The 18594-nt window shown below is 44.3% G+C and overlaps 1 protein-coding gene across 1 annotated transcript in view; it reads left to right on the forward strand.

Annotated features, from left to right (window-relative positions):
• The window catches only part of POLD3 (DNA polymerase delta 3, accessory subunit), a 30825-nt gene extending 12582 nt beyond the window's left edge, over window positions 1-18243 (forward strand). Inside the window, exons 7-12 of the mRNA XM_050915116.1 lie at window positions 1155-1227; window positions 3931-4093; window positions 5408-5520; window positions 11255-11349; window positions 12212-12293; window positions 16035-18243. Coding sequence (XP_050771073.1) covers window positions 1155-1227; window positions 3931-4093; window positions 5408-5520; window positions 11255-11349; window positions 12212-12293; window positions 16035-16240 — 732 coding nt within the window. The 3' untranslated portion in view covers window positions 16241-18243. The remainder of the gene's footprint in view (window positions 1-1154; window positions 1228-3930; window positions 4094-5407; window positions 5521-11254; window positions 11350-12211; window positions 12294-16034) is intronic.
• The last annotated feature ends 351 nt before the right edge of the window (window positions 18244-18594 follow it).

Raw genomic sequence — 18594 nt, forward strand, 5'->3', positions numbered from 1 at the left:
TGCCTTCTGTCAGTCATCTTGGGCAAAAATATATTGTGCCACACTCTTGATCTATCCACAAATGTGTATTTGCCATAACGTTGACGCTTTGACATTCCTCCTTGAGCCAGATCTCCAGCGAGTATAAACCAGCATAGCTGCATTATTGAGACAATTGTTCCATTGTCTTCAGTTATGCCAATATATACACCGGTTGACGATCTTGCTCTCTCCATTGTGCTTAAAAGGATTTGTTTTGAGCAATAAGTGAAATGTGAGAAGTCCAGGTCTTAAAAGTACCAAGGTGTTTAAACTTGGTCTCTGAGGGAAGTTTCAGAGCTTGACCTGTGCAAGACTAAATGATTTATCTTCTCAACTGCTGTTTTTTCCAGGATAGGATTACTTTTTAATTTTAATTAGTATAATTGTTTTTAAAGCAATGTGGGAAGTAAATGGGTATTAAAATGGTAATGTTCCCTGCATATGGTTTGGCTTTTTTATACGAGCTGAGTACATTTTGGTTCATTTTTCTGATTTTTATATTTAATTTAGAAGTGGTGAAATATGCGTGTCTGAGTGTTTTGGGAACTTTAGCGTCTGGTTGCCTTTTTTTTTGCATGAAAATAAATGGGATTAGGAGGCCAAGCTTCCTTGGGGGGGGGGGTGGGGGGTTGTGTGTGTGTGTGATTTTTCACTTTGATGGTGGCTATATTAATGGAATAGAGCAGTGATATTTTTTGCAAACGGCTCAGCGGAACAGTGTACGTGCCAGAGTAGCTGGATAAAGTCTTCATGGTTTGGCCAATCTGTGTTCTTTCCTCTGTCGGTTACTGTGAATTGAGGCACTGATAGTTTGCAAAAAGAACAGTTCTTTACTGGGAACTGACCCAAGTCCCAACCACTTATTTCAGTAACACTGTCAGCCATCAGATGGGAATGTGACCCAAGTTAGATTTGAAGGCCTAGCTAAGGAGTCGTGAGTAACTTACTCTTGACCCTTTGATGCATGTAATATCTAGTATCTTCAAATTCTCCTAAACAGATACTGAAATCTAAGACACTGGCTAGTCAACGAATTACACATATTTATTTTGCTTGTCCAGAAGCAGTACTATGCATTTTGAGGGCTGTGTTGCATGAATAATTCCTGTGGTTACTCCTCTGTTTGCTTCTAGGTGTCTGCAGTAAACAGCAAACCACCAGCAAAGGGCAACATAATGAACAACTTCTTTGGAAAAGCTGCCATGAGTAAGTGCTTTATAACATGCATCTGTTTTCAGAAACCATTGTGGTCAGGGACCAGCCTGCTGTAGTTCAAAAAAAAAAAATCCTGAGGGATATTGGAAATCTCTCTCTCTCTCTCTCTCTCTCTCTCTCTCTCTCTCTCTCTCTCTCTCTCTCTCTCATATCAGTGATATCAGGCATCTTGTTATACAGTTGTGATGGGAGGCATAAACAGAAAGGAGCAGAACTCTTCCTTCCCACCCCCGCCCCACCAAACTTGTTGGATTTTCTTTATATCCTCTCTTCTCTTATAGTTTTCCATACTATTCTTCTACTCTTTTGGACTCAGAGGGGTTAATGTTTTTGTATGCAGCTCTTAAGGCAAAAATTAAAAGTTTTAAGTGGAATTTTTCAGACAAAAAGTTTGCTGGATGGAGATCAATTGAAATGACATATTTGTGCAGACTAACCCAGGAAGGATTTTTAGTGCAGAAGAAATCTGATTTAAAGTGAGTACTTCTGGCTGGAAGATTAGCTATTGGTGAAATGTTTGCCAAAACCTGTTACGCAGGGCGTGTTAATGATGCTTGCTTTTCATCACAAATTGCTGAGGAGTCTATAGTTAGATTTGGGGTTGATTTCTTTACTGAAAACTGAAGGGCTAATAACTGGAGGATAAAAATGAGGGGTGGCTTTCCCCTTGGAGCAGGGGTTTGGACTAGGTGGCCTCTGAAGGTCCCTTCTGACCTAAATTATCCAAGTCTAAAGAAAATAGGCTGAGGCTTTTAAATAGACACTGGAAAAGGACTGTAGGACTTTCTTCAAAGATGCCCTTATAATAACGAGTACAAGAGGATTCAAAGAAGAGTTACTGGGAGAGAGTAAACAGCAAAGTTCACTTTCTAACAGACATCTGTCAGAGTTTGCAGGGTACAGTTCCAGCATTGAACACACAAGGCACAGTACTGTTGGGCATCTTTGAGTTCCTGTTTTTGTCAGACTGAGGGAGCTGAGGATGCTTTCAGCCTAAGCCTCACAAGCCTAAGCACAGTTACTACAATGAACTCAAGTAAATTCTTAAGAGCTGAGGAGAGCCCTCGACCAAAGTTCATATGCTGAAAACCCGAGAAGTTGAAATTGCGTGGTAAAGATAACTCAGCGGTGATGGAGAAAGCTTTGTGGATGCATTTCCACGATTTCCAGTGGGGTTCACTTCTCTGCTGAGTCCTGTCAGGGAGCACTTCAAGGAAACCTGTGAGGTGGCTGCAGGGAAGGAGCAAACTGAGCAGAACTGGAAATTATTATGTGTATAGAAGAGATAGTGTGATTCCAGGAGTAAGATTTATTCTCTACGTGTTGTACGTCTCTCCTGGCTTCAAAGATTTCACCATTGCCAGAAAGTCCTGAGTTAACAATAATCGGGTCCTTCGGCTTTCTGCTATTGATCATAAATAAGAGAGCTGTCACTCACGTTCTTATGTGTGAGATATTTTGCCTTGCTCAAGGAAGCAGCCAGCCTGTTTTCCAAGCAGTGTCAGAAAGGTGTTGGCATGAAGTCTTAGCCCTGTCGGCAGCCTCTGTTCCTATTGACAATGTAGTTAATCTCGTTGTTGAATACTTTTTCTTCGCTGGGGCATCTTGTGCTTGGGGTGTGTCCTGGTTTTGGCTGGGATAGAGTTAATTTTCTTCATAGTAGCTAATATGGGGCTATGTTTTGGATTTGTGCTGAAAACAGTGTTGATAATTCAGGGATGTTTTCGTTATTGCTGAGCAGTGCTTACATAGAGTCAAGGCCTTTGCTGCTCCTCACCCGATCCCACCAGCAAGGAGGCTGGGGGTGCACAAGAAGCTGGGAGGGGACACAGGCGGGACAGCTGACCCCAACTGACCCAACGGATATTCCATACCATAGGACATCATGCTCAGCATATAGAGCTGGGGGAAGAAGAAGGAAGGGGGGGACGTTCGGAGTGATGGCATTTGTCTTCCCAAGTAATGGTTACGCGTGATGGAGCCCTGCTTTCCTGGAGATGGCTGAACACCTGCCTGCCGATGGGAAGGAGTGAAGGAATTCCTTGTTTTGCTTTGCTTGTGTGCGTGGCTTTTGCTTTACCTATGAAACTGTCTGTATCTCAACCCACGAGTTTTCTCACTTTTACTCTTCTGATTCTCTCCCCCATCCCACCTCAGGGGCAGTGAGCGAGCGGCTGTATGGTGCTCAGTTGCCGGCTGGGGTTAAACCTTGTTGCTCTTCATCAGTCCTGATTCTCCTGTTTCTGGGCACTTTTGTGCTTGACTAAAACTCTAATTTAGAAGGGATCAACTGACTATAAAGGTGGATGTGGTGTTATGCCGAGGGGGCTGTCTAGAAGAGGGGCTCCCAACCCTTCTGCGATGCCTTAGGTCCTGGTGACTGTCAGGGCTTCTGCCACTGCCTCCTGGCCCTCTTCTGTAGAGTTTAACTGCTGCAGCACACTCGGCTTGCAGTGTGCTTGGGCTGTGCCATCAGGAACAGAACCAAACTGGTAAATCAGCTAGAAATTTAAGCGTGCTCTTTTTTCACGTATGACACAGCTTGGTCAATCTAGATCCCTTAATGCTTTTATATATCATCTGTAGTGTTTTCTGTATTCTTGGTGCACAGTGTTTTGTTTAGCCAACTCCTTTGTAAGTTGTCATTCATACTGAATGCCCAGTGTTTGTTCTTTTTTAATGGTTTATTCATAGATAAACTCAAAGTGAACTCTGTGCCTGAGCAGCCCAAGGAGGAGAAAGAAGTAGTCAAGCCTTCGGTTCCTGTAGCAGAACCAGAGTCATCCCCTAATACTGTAGTAGAGAAACCTGGGAAGAAAACAGAGTCTGCTAGAATTCAACAAAAGGACAAAAAAAGGTGGGCCGTGCCATTCAGGGTCCCTCTAATCTGTTAACCCCCTTGTTGATGACCTGCATGGAGCTGGCTGGTCATACAATGCTGGCTCGCCTCCTGTTTCCAGCTACTAAATTGCATTAAACTTGGCTAAAATTATCTCTCTTAGAATTCTTTCCTAATATTTCTTTTCCATTTAGTGCTGTAGATGCCTCAGGGCCATTTGTGCCATTGCAAATGGGAAGGGACACAGGCCAGGTAGTCTTCAGTGGGAGGGGGTGGCTTTCCATGAGACAACCTCACGCTGTGAGCAGACTTAGTATAGACCCCGCAGGCGATCTGTGGGGGCTGGCAGGAGCACCTGTACTGCACGGAAGGTAGTATATTCCCAAGCTTATATGTACACAGCTTCCAGCACACAAAGTTCTGCTTGTTGATTTCCATAGCTAATGTACTGCTGCTTTCAATGCCGCTGGTTTACTTTGGGCTGAGACTCCAAGTAAATTTTAAGTTCAGCCCTTTGTGTTTAATCCAACCCAAACTGACAGAGACAAAAAATCATTACAGTCTGATGGCTCTCTGGTGGCCTATGAGTAATTAATTGGTGGTCTCAATCTGTTTCTAACTAAATAGGTAAGCACACCGCCCAGCCCACCATCGCAGTTAGTGCTAACTGGTCGTCTTATTGATAATCTTACTCAAAAAGCCAAGGGCCTGGAAACTGCATGTTGGCAGTGTGGTATTGGGAAGGCCACTTGGGCTGTACCAGCTCTATGAGGCTACGTGGGCCTTTAGCCTCCAGGCTTGTTAGTCTGACACGTCTCGCCAACATTAAAAAGAAAGAAGCTATTTTATTTTTCCAGTAGTCTTTAAAAATGGCTCCAGGATTCTGAGACACTACCTCATAGTCAGTCAGTGGCAAGCAGTCTGTCAAAAGAGCTTCTGAGCAATGCTGTTGGGGACATTAGTGTTTGGGAGCCTGAGCTATAGAGACAAGATCAGAAATGCGCTCTTGCCAGGTTGCTGTGGCCAAGCTAGGTGAGGTACTGAGCAAAACGTTGAACTGCAGAGGGGCTAAAGAAATCCTCCTTGTTTTGGAGAACTGGATGTGGGTAAGGATGAGAGGCTTGAAAATGCTCATGCACCTATGCCTGATTGTATAGGTGAGTATACTTCAGCGTATGTGATGCTCATGTTTAAGAGGTACAGAGGTATTCAATTTCCTTGCTAGCAGCACTTCTATCAGGAATGTGCTCATCTGAACATGCGTGATGCTTTCATGCACACTCAAGGGATAACACGTGTTCGTTCCTTTTTTTCCTTTTCTTTTTGTGGCAGTAAAATGAAGAGGGTGGACAAGTCGGATAATGAGGAAGGAGGAGATCCCGAAAACCTAAAGAAAAAGAGGAAACGAATCAAACAACTTCAGTCTGACAGCAGTGACGAGGAAGGTAAAAAGATATGTAAACAACGAGGCATGTAGGTCAGGGGCCTGATTTCGACAATATTACTATCCAAGGCTGCTGGTCAACGATTGAGGGAATAGTTTAGAGGACTAAAGACCGTGCAAATGGCTGTGGCTTGAGCTTTCTGTTTATCTTGTGCTGCAAGCACTTGGGCATACAGTTGAGATGCCTCAGTCATTCAGTCTTTGTTTTAGCTTAGCTCAGATCTGGCTGTCTCCTCACCAAGTGTGCTGCCAGTCACACTGACGTGTGGGAAGGAGGTTCTCAAATCTCTTGTGAAAGATACCACGCCTTCCAGAATCGTAGGACTGGTCGTAACCAGTTTATCTGGTGAGTAAACACTCACAAAGTGACCTCCGCCCTCCCAGGGTCATTTTTAGTATCTTTATTCTGTCTGTTTATAGAAATGGTTTGGAAGACAGCATTGGAAGCAAGACTTCAAAAAAAAAAAAAAAAAAAAAAAGATAATAGAGAAACTGGAGGCAAAAGAGTTGAGCCATATCCGATGCGACTCTGCGTCTCCTCGGTGGCTGTTGGCTTTGATAGGAGTAGGGTGCCCAGAACATCGCAAGATTCGGGCTTATAATGAGGAACAGCAGGGCCAAATTCCAAAGAATTTGGATAATTGAGGTGACAAATGCCGTTCAATATAGATAACTGGAAAACAAGTTGGGATTGAGCTAGGCAGTATGTGCTAGATGGAACAGTCATCCAACAAGCTGATCAGGAAAAGAATTCGGGGATCATTATGGACAAATAATTGAAACCACCAGTTTGGTGTACAGCTCCAGTAAAAGAAGGTAAAACGGTAAATAGGTTGTATTAGCGAGGAGGTGGACTCCAGCAGGAGAGCTGAAGCTGTTTGCTTATTTAGTGTGGCTAGCACATCAGAAACAACCACGAAATTACGAGAATCTCTAATACAAGTTAGAGGCAAATACTGTTGGATATCTTAGCAGTCTCCATGTCACCTTAGGCCTATTTTCATGGTTTCTCTTCTGGCCAGCATAATTTCAAGTGATCTCTGTCATCAGGCATCCATCACTTCTACTCAGACTATTCCACAGGATGATAAATCTCTCAGGAAGCTGTTCTTCATGATCAGCCTTAATTTCCTCACATTCCTGTGTGCAGCTCCTTGTTTGGCCATAAAAAAAAATATATATGCCCACACTCTTTGGTATTTATTTCTTTAAATGTTTGTAGGCTATTTTCTGATCTTTCCATTTACTCATCACTCAGCCTACTGACAAGCTGCGTTTAGCTCTGAAGAGGGAAGATTGAAATCAGCCAGTTTAGCCACTTGAAGTGCCCCTTGCTGGGCTGGAATCTCTCAGCTCATCCGTTCTCTGCTAGCGAGAGCAGGTAGAAATGAGCCCTGTCTTTCAGGCGCACGGTAAGGCTGTGCGGAGAGGCTGCTCTTTGAAACATGAAGGCTTGTTGGTTCAGTCTTCCTTGTGCTGCTGTGAGTTGGGGACCCCCCAGCCTCCTGTGTTCACGACAGTGCTCTGAGCACACAGCAAGCCGAGAGGTGACTGCACAGTCTGTTTTCCTTATCTATTTCTGTTAGAGCTCTTTTAATCTCCTGAGACTAAAAGCAGTGCCATAAGACTGTCCTAAATTGAGGAGCACTTTCTATAGAGAGTACTGCAAACTCCTGCTTGCTGCATATCCACTTTTAGTTTTGAATATTAGAGCGCTCTGGTCTCTTGTTGAATACCTGTATTACCTTAGCATGAGCTGAATAGTTAATGCCTTTGAATGTGGTGCGTTCTGCTTTCATTTATTCCAAGGTGTGGTCCAGAGTCTGTGTGTATACTCCTACCTCAGTGCATGCAGCAGGTCTGTTTAGTTGTTGTGCCATGTTTCATTTGTGCTCTTAAGTGTGAGTTAACTGGATTTACAGTTAGAAACCATGGGTCTGGTCCTCCGGTCAGGTTGGGAGCCCAGTTGTCTTATTAACCTCATTCTCAGTAGCTTTAGACATTTAAAACAGTACAAGTAAGGCTACCTACCTACTCGTCTGTTAGGGAGGGTTGGTTTTTGGTTTACTCCCATTTAACCTGCTGGAGATGTATGCAGAAAGTTTGACTTTGTTTGGAGAATTTTCTTGTCACTGCTGTTGCTCCTCCTGCATCGTAGTCCTCTTTGTTCTGTCCGTTATCTCGAGAACCGGCTTTGTGTTCTGTATTAGAATTGTAAATTTATGCAAATTATAGTGTGTGTATACAGATTTGTATATTACTCAGATTAGCTTAGTACTATTCCCTCTCTCAGAAGGGAAAGATGAGAATCGAGAGAGCTTCTCTCTTCTTTTTAAGCTAACAGCTATCTAAACTGCCCTGATGAGGTCTGCATTCAGCCTTTTGGTTCTGCTGCTTGCCCTTCTAAATGCAACCGGATGAAAGAAGATAGATTTAAATTCTTTGAAATATTCATACTGAATGCAAACTGGTAATGTAGGCAATATTACATTCTGTATTCAAGTATAAGAATGTAAGTTGGATGAAACAAATAATTAAAAAAAAAAAAAAAAAGTACAGCAGCTGGACTTTGAGAGCGTTTACCCTTGGAAAGGTTGGAAACAGGTTTCTCCAGAGACCAAGGGCAATTTTAATCGGCAGCATCAGTGAGCAAAATGGGGCCTGGAGTGACATTGTTCCACGCTGCATCCCTGTGGGAGCAGGGAGGAAGGCACCATATGCTGCACAGCATTTGGAAATCACTGCCAGACAGGGCATGGTTCATCCACCACCTGCATAATTCACCCGCAGATGATCGAGGGGTAAGTTTTAAATATGCAAAATGCAATATGGGAAGCTGCACCACCAGAGCAGATATCAAAGGCTAACAGTCTAGCTGCTGCTTATGCTAACGTGCCACGCTAACCTGGCTGACCTCCGCTCGAAGCAAACGAGGAGGTGCTTGCACAGGCTGCTCCGCACAGCTCGAGGAGGTACGGCCTCAGGCAGGGGTGCTAACCTTTCCTGCGGGTGCAGCTGCAGATAAAAGGGGACGCTTGCCCGCAGCCATTGCTGTGATTGAGTGGCGTTCAGACAGGCCTCCACCTGTGTAACTGCTAGTAAAACCACTGCCCTTTTTCAGGCAGACTTAGCGACGTTTTGTGGGTTTGAAACTAGGTCCGTACGACTGATGCGAAGCACTGTATGGGCGCTTTTATGTCAGGGCAAGTCTTTTGCGTTGTTCTATATTAGTCTGCTCTTAATGTACTGAAATTAGCCCAAAATAAGCTCTTCTTACACGAGTGTCAGCACATTGTACCAAGTTGAAAATACAGAGAGGGCATAAGGCACAATCCTCTCCATTTAAATGATTTTTCATTAAAAAGTTATATTGGTATGAGGGTGCCTTAGTCACTGCAGGTTGTTTTGCTTCCAGTGCCAGAATAAACTACACAAGTGTGTCTACAGAGGACAGGAGGTTTTGGCAGCTTCAGCTATACCAACACAGGCAGCATTTCGCAGTGTTGACAAGTGTTTTACAGCCACTTTGGAGGGTGATTTCAGTGGCACTGTAACCTACAAACTATCGGTTTCGGAGAGCCGCAGCAGAAGCACTAAAGCTTCTCACAGTTTTTCCAGGCAGGGTCAGAGCAAACCGAACAAAGCCAGGATTTACATCTTTGGTACATGCAATTGCCCAACTTGTATCCATTTCATGCAGCTGTTGCTGTTGAGTAAACTGTGGGCAGCAGCTAGAGGTTGACTCAGGAGTTATCACATGTCAGAGGGCTGTGTTGGCTAGAAGAGGATAATAAAGTAATAGAGACGCAGCTTGATGGTAGTCCGAAACACTCTGACGTGGGGAGAAGGTGCCTTCTGCCTGCCAAAAGCTGGGGGAACTTGTTTGAAGGAGGCTGAAAAAAAGCCCAAATTTCCCCCAAGCAAGCACAGTGAAGTTGACACGCTGAAAATACCTTCAGCAGCCTCTGCTCGAGCACGGCGGAGGTGGCGGTTTTTCACCAGGCTGGTTTTCAGCCCTCTTAGCCTATGCTCTCTTAAAAATATTTTTAAATTGATGCAGCCAGCCTGGGTAGCCTGTGAAGCAGGTTTGGTGCTGTGCAGTATATGGGTGCTTCAGCCTGCAGTTGCTGTGAGACTATGATAAATATTGAGAATTTTGAGTTCCCTGCAGCTCCTCGGCTGCGGTCCCGGCTGCCCCAGCAGTTAGCACCTTAGAGCAGATCCGTTGTTTGGTTTTATCTTTGCACAGCTGCCAGACCCAGCTCTTTGGAGCAAGGTGAAATACCGAGTCATGTTATCCCACTCTGTTTGCATTTCTGTGCCTCGCTTACTGAAGTAGTTAGGAGGCTGAGTCCTTGTATGAAGAATGTAATTTATTATTTAGCCTTGGCAGCCAACCACTGTTTCACTTGAGCCCTTCTTAACCTATGAAGGTCAGTTGGCCGTATGCCTGGCACAGTCATAACTCTTAACACTGACCTAATTGGTTGGGACAGCTACAGATCCAGAATTTGTGTTACAACGACAGCATGAATGCAGCGCTACAGCCAGCAGAGCTGGGAGGAGAAGCCGAGCAGGCACTCTGTCCTCCCGTCCAGCGGCATCATTGTTATTATTAAGCAATAGGTCAGATGAAGAGTTTCTTCCCTCACATTCCTAGCTCTCCCCCACATTTGAGGACTTGCAGGGCAGCGTTTCTCACTTGGATTTGGAGAAGATTCCGTAAAGCCATTTAAATTAGTCACGGTGCCTGCTGCGTGGTGCAAGGTGCTGCTCCTTCCCCTCTTGACCTGCACTGATTTTTCTTCACCGTCACGGCTCTGTCGCTCTGCCAGCCCCACCAGAAGAGTGACCCTGGCTTTCTTGTTTGTCTGTAAGCCCTGCTAGTCTTGCTAAGGCCCTGTTTGACATCGCTGGTAGAGACTCCAGAGCTGGTTTTGCTCTGAACAAATTTGTGAAGGTGACCTTGACTATTTCAGTCAGTTTTGGCATTGAAAGGATTCCACTCTCTCTGTCCTTGCACTCGGAGGAGAGCATAGATGACGGCAGATGGGAGAATGGGCTTAGTTTTTGGGGGTGGTTTGGGGTTTTTTTTGTTTGCTTTTCAAATGAAAGGTTGGGGTGTCCCTTAACAATCTTTTAGGATGGATAATAGTATATTGCACTTAATTCTTGGATTAAGGTAGTCCCAAGCTAGTAGGATGGATTGTTTGGGATGTGGAGCACCACCTGTGAAGCAATGACTTTTTACCAATGGGGAAGAGGTAGAGAAACTAAGGTCATCCAGCATTTTGGGAATATGTAGTCTTAAACCCTGACTCTTTCAATTTCTAAACAAATTACAGTTCCTCTTTTTAATGAGCAAGTGAAATATAAGGCTAAAACATGCCAGTTTCTGTGCCTCTTTTTAAAGTTTCATTTGGTGGAACTGATTCTGGCGTACCAAAAATCCCAAATGCACTTCTCCCATCCTATCCCACCCTCCACCCTCCTTCCTTTGGGAACTGCAGCACACAGCACCTTAGCACAGGGTGAGCCATCTGGCTGGAGACCAACCGCTTCGGACGATTTGTCCTGACTTGAATTAAACAAATCTGAGTGAGAACTTGTAAACCTTGATCTAAATACAGGTTACAAGCAATTGCTCAGAGTTAAATGAAATGATCTGAGACAAAAGGGTAGCTGCAAGGGGGCATTAGACCCGTGTACTATCGAGATGTTCATCTTCTTAGCAGATGTCCCACTGTCTCCCACACCTGAGGAAGAAAAAGCTCCATCTCCACCTCCTGTACCTGCTCTGAAAAGTGAACTGGAGCCTGCATCCACAGAGGTAAGAGCATATTAGGGTGATTAACTTCTGGTTTTATCTGACTCGATGGGGATTGCCCAGCCACGTTTCAGATGCTAAGGGAGAGGTCCTGTTTGCCTGTCAAGTCCATCGCGTCATCCTGCTTGAAAGAATCCGCCATGTTCACTAGTTCATTCATTTTCTAGACTATTATTTAAACTCTAGCTTTTCTGCTGGCGTAGCACAGTTTTCTGTCTTCTTCTCTTTTTCCCTCATAATGGTTCTATGAGTTGTGGCTCGTATTTGCATGCTCTTCCCTCTGAATCTTGGCCTCAGGAGTCAGGGCAGGGCCAGAAATGAAACCAGAGACTCTTGGTATTCAACCTTGTATCACAGGGAAGCTGCTGCGTAAGGGAGGTGGGCTGCGATTGGCAAGAAGTTAACCTCTGAGCTGAGAAAATACGTGTAGTTTTACTGAAAGTGCAGCTGTTTGTCACAGCAGGAGTTCTGATGTCTTGCACACCTTGTTATTTCCTTGTTCTTCGGAGGTATGACGGGACAACCCTTCACAATGCTACCTTCTCGCATAACTAAACACATTTCAAAATGTCACATGCCTCAGAAGAGGAATGTGCCCGCTGTGCTGGCAGACGGGAAAGCTTGCTGTCTCATTGAAGTTGTATTTTTTTGTCTCTCTGAAATTTGTCCCGGTAGGATGGGGAGAATTGTGGCATTAGCAAAAATGAGACTAGGGTATCCTGGTAAGGGACAGAATTAGTTATCAAATCATGCTCAGCTTCATCAGAGAGACTAGATTTCACTCCTGGGGCTGATGCTTTTATGACCTGTGTACGTGCATGGGGCCTTAACTCTTGATTTCTCACAATACTACAATGTCCTTTAGGTTTCAGCTGGAGGGAGGAAGAGGAAACGGAAGCGTGTGCTGAAATCCAAAATGTTTATTGATGAAGAAGAAGGCTGCATGGGTAAGACACCTCAGTGGAACTAACTTTATTGAAGATGTGTTGAAGATTTTACAGGCCGGCCTCTCCCAGGCTTTGAAAGAGATTCACAAAATCGCTTTGTTATTCCCCTTCAACCTCGTGCTCCCAGATTGAGATAACTGCCCTTTTGGTGAAGGCCTGGGTAGGAAGTCATGGAGCTGTGGCTGAATCCTTATTCTTTTTTGGTTATTCACAGCTTTTCTTTCAGTTCTTCTCCCTTCCCTCCTGCCAGCGTGAGCACCTCCTTCATTTGCTCTCCTCTCCAAAGATACAAACTTTTAACAATGGTGCAGAGAGAGGTCTGGGTTTTGGGATAAATTCTGGGTGAGAGAAGTTTGGTTTGGGGTTGGGTTTGGTTGTTTTTTGTTTTTTTTTTTTCTTTTGGGGATAAATCCAGAGCTGTGCGGCAGAGCTTGATATTATATGTTAATATAAGCTTTAAATATCCCAGATAAACAAGGAATAAGTTGAGGCTTAAGTTCTTGAGAGGGTTTCTGATAAGGACGGCCCTGCTTTCAGGAGGGAAGAGAGTCTCTACAGAAGTACCTAGAGCCAGAGGCTTTGAATTCCAGCCTGACTGGCCACTGCTTCCTCCTGTGACCTGGAGAAAACTACGTAACACCGCTGTACTTGTTTCGTTCTCTATGTCCTGACATTGAAGTAGAGCTGCAGGAGTTCAGAATCTTTTTCTTTTTTTCTTTTTTAAAGGTTTTAAAAATTTAAGAGGGTGGAATGTGTGTGTGTTTTGTAGCGCTGTTGTCAGCTCAATTGTACGGGATGCTTAACGTTGTCCAGCCTTGCTGATCTGAGTAGAAGTCAAGGGAGCTCAGCCAGTTCTAGGAGAAGGTCTGTTGCTGTTGTACAGGTTTGTCATTGTGCGTAAGGGTGGATAGATACAGGCTTGCTTGGCCCGGCTTTGGAGCTGCCTGGACCTGAGTCAGCTTGTGTCTGTTTGCACCTGCCTGTATAGTTGTATCTTATGTTTCCTATTAACTTTGTGTCTCCTTTAAAGAAATATAAAGCTAGCACTCAGCAACTGGCTATGCTAGTAACTGAAATCTTAAGTACTGGATTATTGTCAAAGAATTGGACTTGCACAAAGTTATTAACTGCTTTGGCTAGTTGCGTTATGGGGTGTTTTGCTCTCCCATCCCAGATAGAACCATTAAAACACTTGGAAGGAAAATGGAACAAAGAAGCATTAGCTAGGGAGTTGAGTTGAACAAGGTCTGTGTCCAGAGCTCGCAGTAATGACTGTTCCGGGTTCAGCTTCCAGCAAAGAGTGTTCTTCTCTTTCTGTTTAGCCTTTTCCAAACGTACCAGGGCTGGGAAGATTGCCTTTCTTTCTCTTCTCCCCACCCCCAAAGGGTTTAATAGCCTCTTGTGACATCCAGACCTTTGGTTTTACAGTTCATATCCACTACCATTTTATGAAAAGGGAAAGGCAAGCCCCTGTTGTGCCTTTTGGGAGACAGATCCTCTAGGAAGGAGGGAGGGATGGAGCTGGGATACTGACGAACTGGGTAGGGAGAAGATGCTGCTTTCCGTTTTAAAAACCTGCCAGTCCGTTGCGCAGAACTTGCTGTCTGGTTATTGTCCACTGTCTCTCCACCCTTTCCATGCACAGGCCTAATCATTTAAAGTCTAAATAACTTGCAGATCTCCCGGGCTAATGTAAATTGTTGTTATTCTTTGAAATATAGGGGCTTTTTTCCCCTCTTCCTGCTGTCTTTTTTTTTTTTTTTTTTTTTGAAACAAGGACTAGGTTTTAAGAGATGTTAAATCCTAACATGAGGATTAGGCTGTACTTCATATTTCTCCATGATGTTAAATGATTGTTTTCACAATAGCTGCAATAGCAAGGAATTGGTGTCAAAAAGCAAAACTAATTTAGGGATTAGCCCTGAGGGAAATTGAGCAATTAAAGTATCTGTGGAGTTAAGCACAAGGCATGTTACCATGCATCAACTGGGACTCAGTCGAGTGAGTGCCTGCCCTTAGTCTATAGGAAAGGGGAATTACTGAGGTTTAAGCTAGCGCATTTCTACCTTGCACTTTCTAAAGCTTGAAGGGACGCACATGGACTTGTATATTGGAATATATGTGTGTACTTTGTAGGTAAATTCATCTTACCGCACTGGTTTAAGTTAGAGCTCACATAATTTGCATTACTGTGATTTAGCGAGTCTGGCTGTGAGCTGAGCATCAGTAACTATCTATCTGTGTGCCCGTAGCTGCTGCAAATACAGAATTTTTAAGTTCATCTGAGATCTCAGTAAAAGAAAGTTGATCTAAGCTGTGTTATTTTGCAATTGGAGGGGGTTAAGTGCATGCTTCTGGAGTTACCAACAATTACTGACGGGTGACAACGTGATAACTTTTTAAAGCTCAGTAAGTGGCCAGTGGTCTGTTAAAGCTGCTCGCTGAAAAGCCAGTTGCCTCTGAAGGGAGGTTAGCTTGGGTTTACAGTCTCTGTTTGAGCATCCTCTAGCACTGCGGAGCAGGATTTCATACCATTCCTCTTCCTGGACTCTGGTTACATAGAAAACCTTATTTAATTTGATGCATTAATACAAGTGAAAGCCAATTTCCCAGAAGAAGGGAAGTTAGGACATCTGTTTAAAAGAATACAGTTGCTAAAGAAAAATGGTTTACTAGAAGAATACCAGAGCACTGCTGGGAAAGCTGATACAACAACATTTACTAATACCTAACGATAGCTTACATCAGTGGAGCTGACTCCAGTTTAATTTCCGTGAGCGTTGTTTTATATCCCTTAGCTTTCCATCACCGGACGCTGACAGCAGTGAGCTGGCAATCCCATTCAGTCATAGTCCTTGATTTCAGTCATGGGTTTGGTTTTATTTTTTTAAGGGATTTCTTTATATTTGCCCTGCGTGCCCACCTGTGTAGAAAGAAGCTGTCCCCAAGGTTTTGTGCTCCTTCTCTCATCTCTGAGACGTGCTACGTTTGCTTCACTCTTCCCTGACCGTCTGATGTGCATGGTGCTGGTGAGGGAAGGCTGGGTCTGTCTCTGGATTGTCTTGTGTGGATTTCAGGACAATCTGATTGCTTTGGCCCCTGCAGGAATCAGACTAAGTCAGAATGATGGGGTTTTTAACGATAAAATAGATGTCCCATCTTCTAGTGCTAAACGATGGATTCTGATCTTGTTCAGATTCATCACTTTCTGATAGCTGCTTGTCAGCCTGTGCAAGACGAATTGATGGCTGCAGGCCAGTCCCTGGTAGAGAACTGTTTTAGCTGTGGAGGTCTTCAGCACAGTTGGGCCTTGTTTCTAGAAGAGGGCAACACTTGAATAGGTTTGGAAAGGGAACTGTCCTCTTGAGGGCCCTTCCCAGTGGGGAGCCTCGGGCTGCTGCTGTTTAAAGCGTGCATATGGTCTGCGAATGAATGTGTGTGGTGACACCAAGCCATTTTGAAAGAGCTGGATGACATTAAAGCTCCCGAGTCGTTAACCTGCCATCTTACCCTTAAGAAAGAGGGGAGGCAATTTGACTCAGTCTATGGAAAGCCAGTCCAGTCATCTGCATCTACTGCATAACCTTGAGCAACGGACTTAATTCCTGTGTCTGGCATGTACTCCTTGAACCCAAAATGCTCATTTCCAGAAATGCAGCGGGAAGGCTGCAGTGGGGAGGTCTCTGCTCTTTGGTACACAGGCTTAAGCATCATTATCTGTTCTTCTTTTCTTTTAACCAGTGACAGAGAAGGTTTACGAGAGTGAATCCTGTACAGATAGCGAGGATGACTTCACCAAGTCCAAGCCACCAGCTGCACAGAAACAGCCTGTGCTGCCTATGAAGAAAGAACCAAAGGAAGAAAGGAAGAACCTGAAGAAAGGGGCAGCTGCTGCCAACAGAGCCAACAAACAGGTCTCCATCATGGGGTTTCTTCAGAAGAAATGAACTGGGTCTTTCTCCCGGTCCTCTTGACAGCTTGGGAGTCTTGCTCTTTTTGTGTGGCTCTCTGAAAGCTGTTGCGTTGGAGGAGAACAACATGCAATCTTCAGTTACGTTAGATATCTTGCTTACTGTGTAAGTAAGCCATCTGGACTAGATTTTGTATCGGAGAACAGTTTTATTTGTTACTGCAATAATTTCAATCGTCTTTACTAAGCAGTATGGGACACACCAGCTAGAAGCAAAATCTAGAGGAACTCTTGAAAGACTGTTAATCTATTCACATGAAATTTTATTTTTTTACTATGGCCTTTCACCTGTTCAGTGCTGAAGTCCTGTTCCACAAGTGGTAGAGGGACTAAAATAGGAGTTGAGTTGTGGCATTTCTTTTTTCCCCTGTTTTTACACCCCCAGCTCTCCAGATGGATCTAAATGTTCATGTTGGTTAGAAGCTGTAATGTAGCAGGTCTTCAGGCGTACACACAAATATTGAACATCTGCTTCAGCTTTAACTGAATGAAATGAACTTAATTTTCCCCCTAAGACTGGTAAATAGTTTTTGCTCTGCTTTTCATAATCTTTTTTTGGTCAAAGCAGTGCATATAAAATTCTCTTACTCTTTTCTTCCTTGAACATATCCTCTGTAAATTGCTCAGATGCCTAATTATAGACCAGGACGCTGTTGGTGCTCTGTCTTTGCAAAAACATCTTTGAGGCTTCCCACACAATTGGCTCCAGTGTAATTGGGGGAAGGCTTCGCTGTTAATGGGAACGCAACCTTATCTTTAACCTTGAAAGTTAATGAGTCAAAGGGAAGGGTGATGAGAGGGCACTTCTGATAACACCAGTCAGGTACCTGCTGTCGTTGTCTGTGAAGAATTGCACGCTGCTTTTTGGTTTTGTAGGTTTGGGTTTGCCTGAAGTTTTTTTTTACAGGCGTAAACCAGACAACAGAAGAGTTGTTTTCTAGGACATCGCGTCATCTGCCTGCTGAAGGAAGTGTGTCACAGCAAATGGTCCTGAGGAACCAGTTATTGGAGATGAATAAAGCACTGCAGTCCCGTTAATCAGAAATGAGTCGTCGTTTTGGATGCCTTCTGGTTTTCCGGTGCTAAATTTGATAGATATATGTAAAAGGCCAGATTTTCCAGAGGATGGGTGCTGAGCACTTCTGAAACTTGGCCTGGTGAGGGCTCCCAAATGGGCAACTGATGTCATCAGTGGTTGTTCCTGAGTGGTGTTAGGCCAACATATGTATGGATATGTATGTACATATTGGTTTATAAAGTGTTTGTGGTTGGCAGAAAGGTAGATAAAGTCTGAAGAGTGTGAACCAAGGAAGAAATGTCTTCAGGCACCCAGCTGAAAGTATTCCGACCTGTGGGCGGAAGAAAAGGGCCGACTGAGTGTATTTACACAGTCGTTCCGACCAGGAGATCAGGTTGGTGACTCGAGAAATCTGAACACGCACCTAATAGTGACCAACAGTTGACGCGATTGAAGTCGCGTCACCCTAGGCAGCTTGCGCCCTCCAGCAGATGCGAGAGGATCTACTTAAAACCAGCAACGTCTCTGGGTTTGTGCCCGTCCTTGCGTCCTGGCTGGGTGGATTCAGCTGCTCGCTGCGTGGATTGCTGCTCATAGCTCAGCACCCTCCCCACGTAGCTCCTCAGAATTGTTAAGAACTTAAACTCTGGGCTTTCTGAATTGGAGACTTTTATAGGAAAAATAATGGGAAGATGGGTGAGGGAAGGCAGAACTGGCCTCCAGACGCAGAGCCTGCTGCACAAGCTGAAACAGGTTTCATGCTCTCGTGGTGTGTTGGAGTGATGCGGGCAGCAGAGGTCCGTGGGGAAAGAATGAACCACCTTGTTCTGACTTTTATGAAAGAAACCTTAACTGTTCAAAAAAAGTACTGCCGTAGTGTTTCTGGTTTTTCTTGGTAGAATTGAGGGTGTAATTTGAAAAGTAATAAGTAACAAAACCCACTAAATAAAGATTTTTTCTTTTGTCCTTGCTGTTTATTAAAAGATGTGCTACATCCTGGTTTCCAGTGGTTGCTGTGACATTTGACGGCGTGGAAGAATATCACTGGTGAAACCATCGAAACCAGGGCTGGAAGCATTAAACTGAGCATCTTAGGGCATCTGAAATGTGAGTGAGAACATCTCAAACTATCAGGATCTGTATTGAATTGACCCCTTGAGTCTTATTTCTACGGCAAATGTTGACAGGACATGGTGTCCTAGTGCTCTTGCACCTCACCTCTACCATGGCCTCGCTGGAGCTCGCCGCTCCACCCCGACTCCCTCTGTAACCAGATCAACGTCATATGCGACTTCCTCAGGAAAATGACTTAA

This window comes from Gymnogyps californianus, chromosome 1 (assembly GCF_018139145.2).
Source record: "Gymnogyps californianus isolate 813 chromosome 1, ASM1813914v2, whole genome shotgun sequence".
In the NCBI taxonomy this organism is placed as follows: Eukaryota; Metazoa; Chordata; class Aves; order Accipitriformes; family Cathartidae; genus Gymnogyps; species Gymnogyps californianus.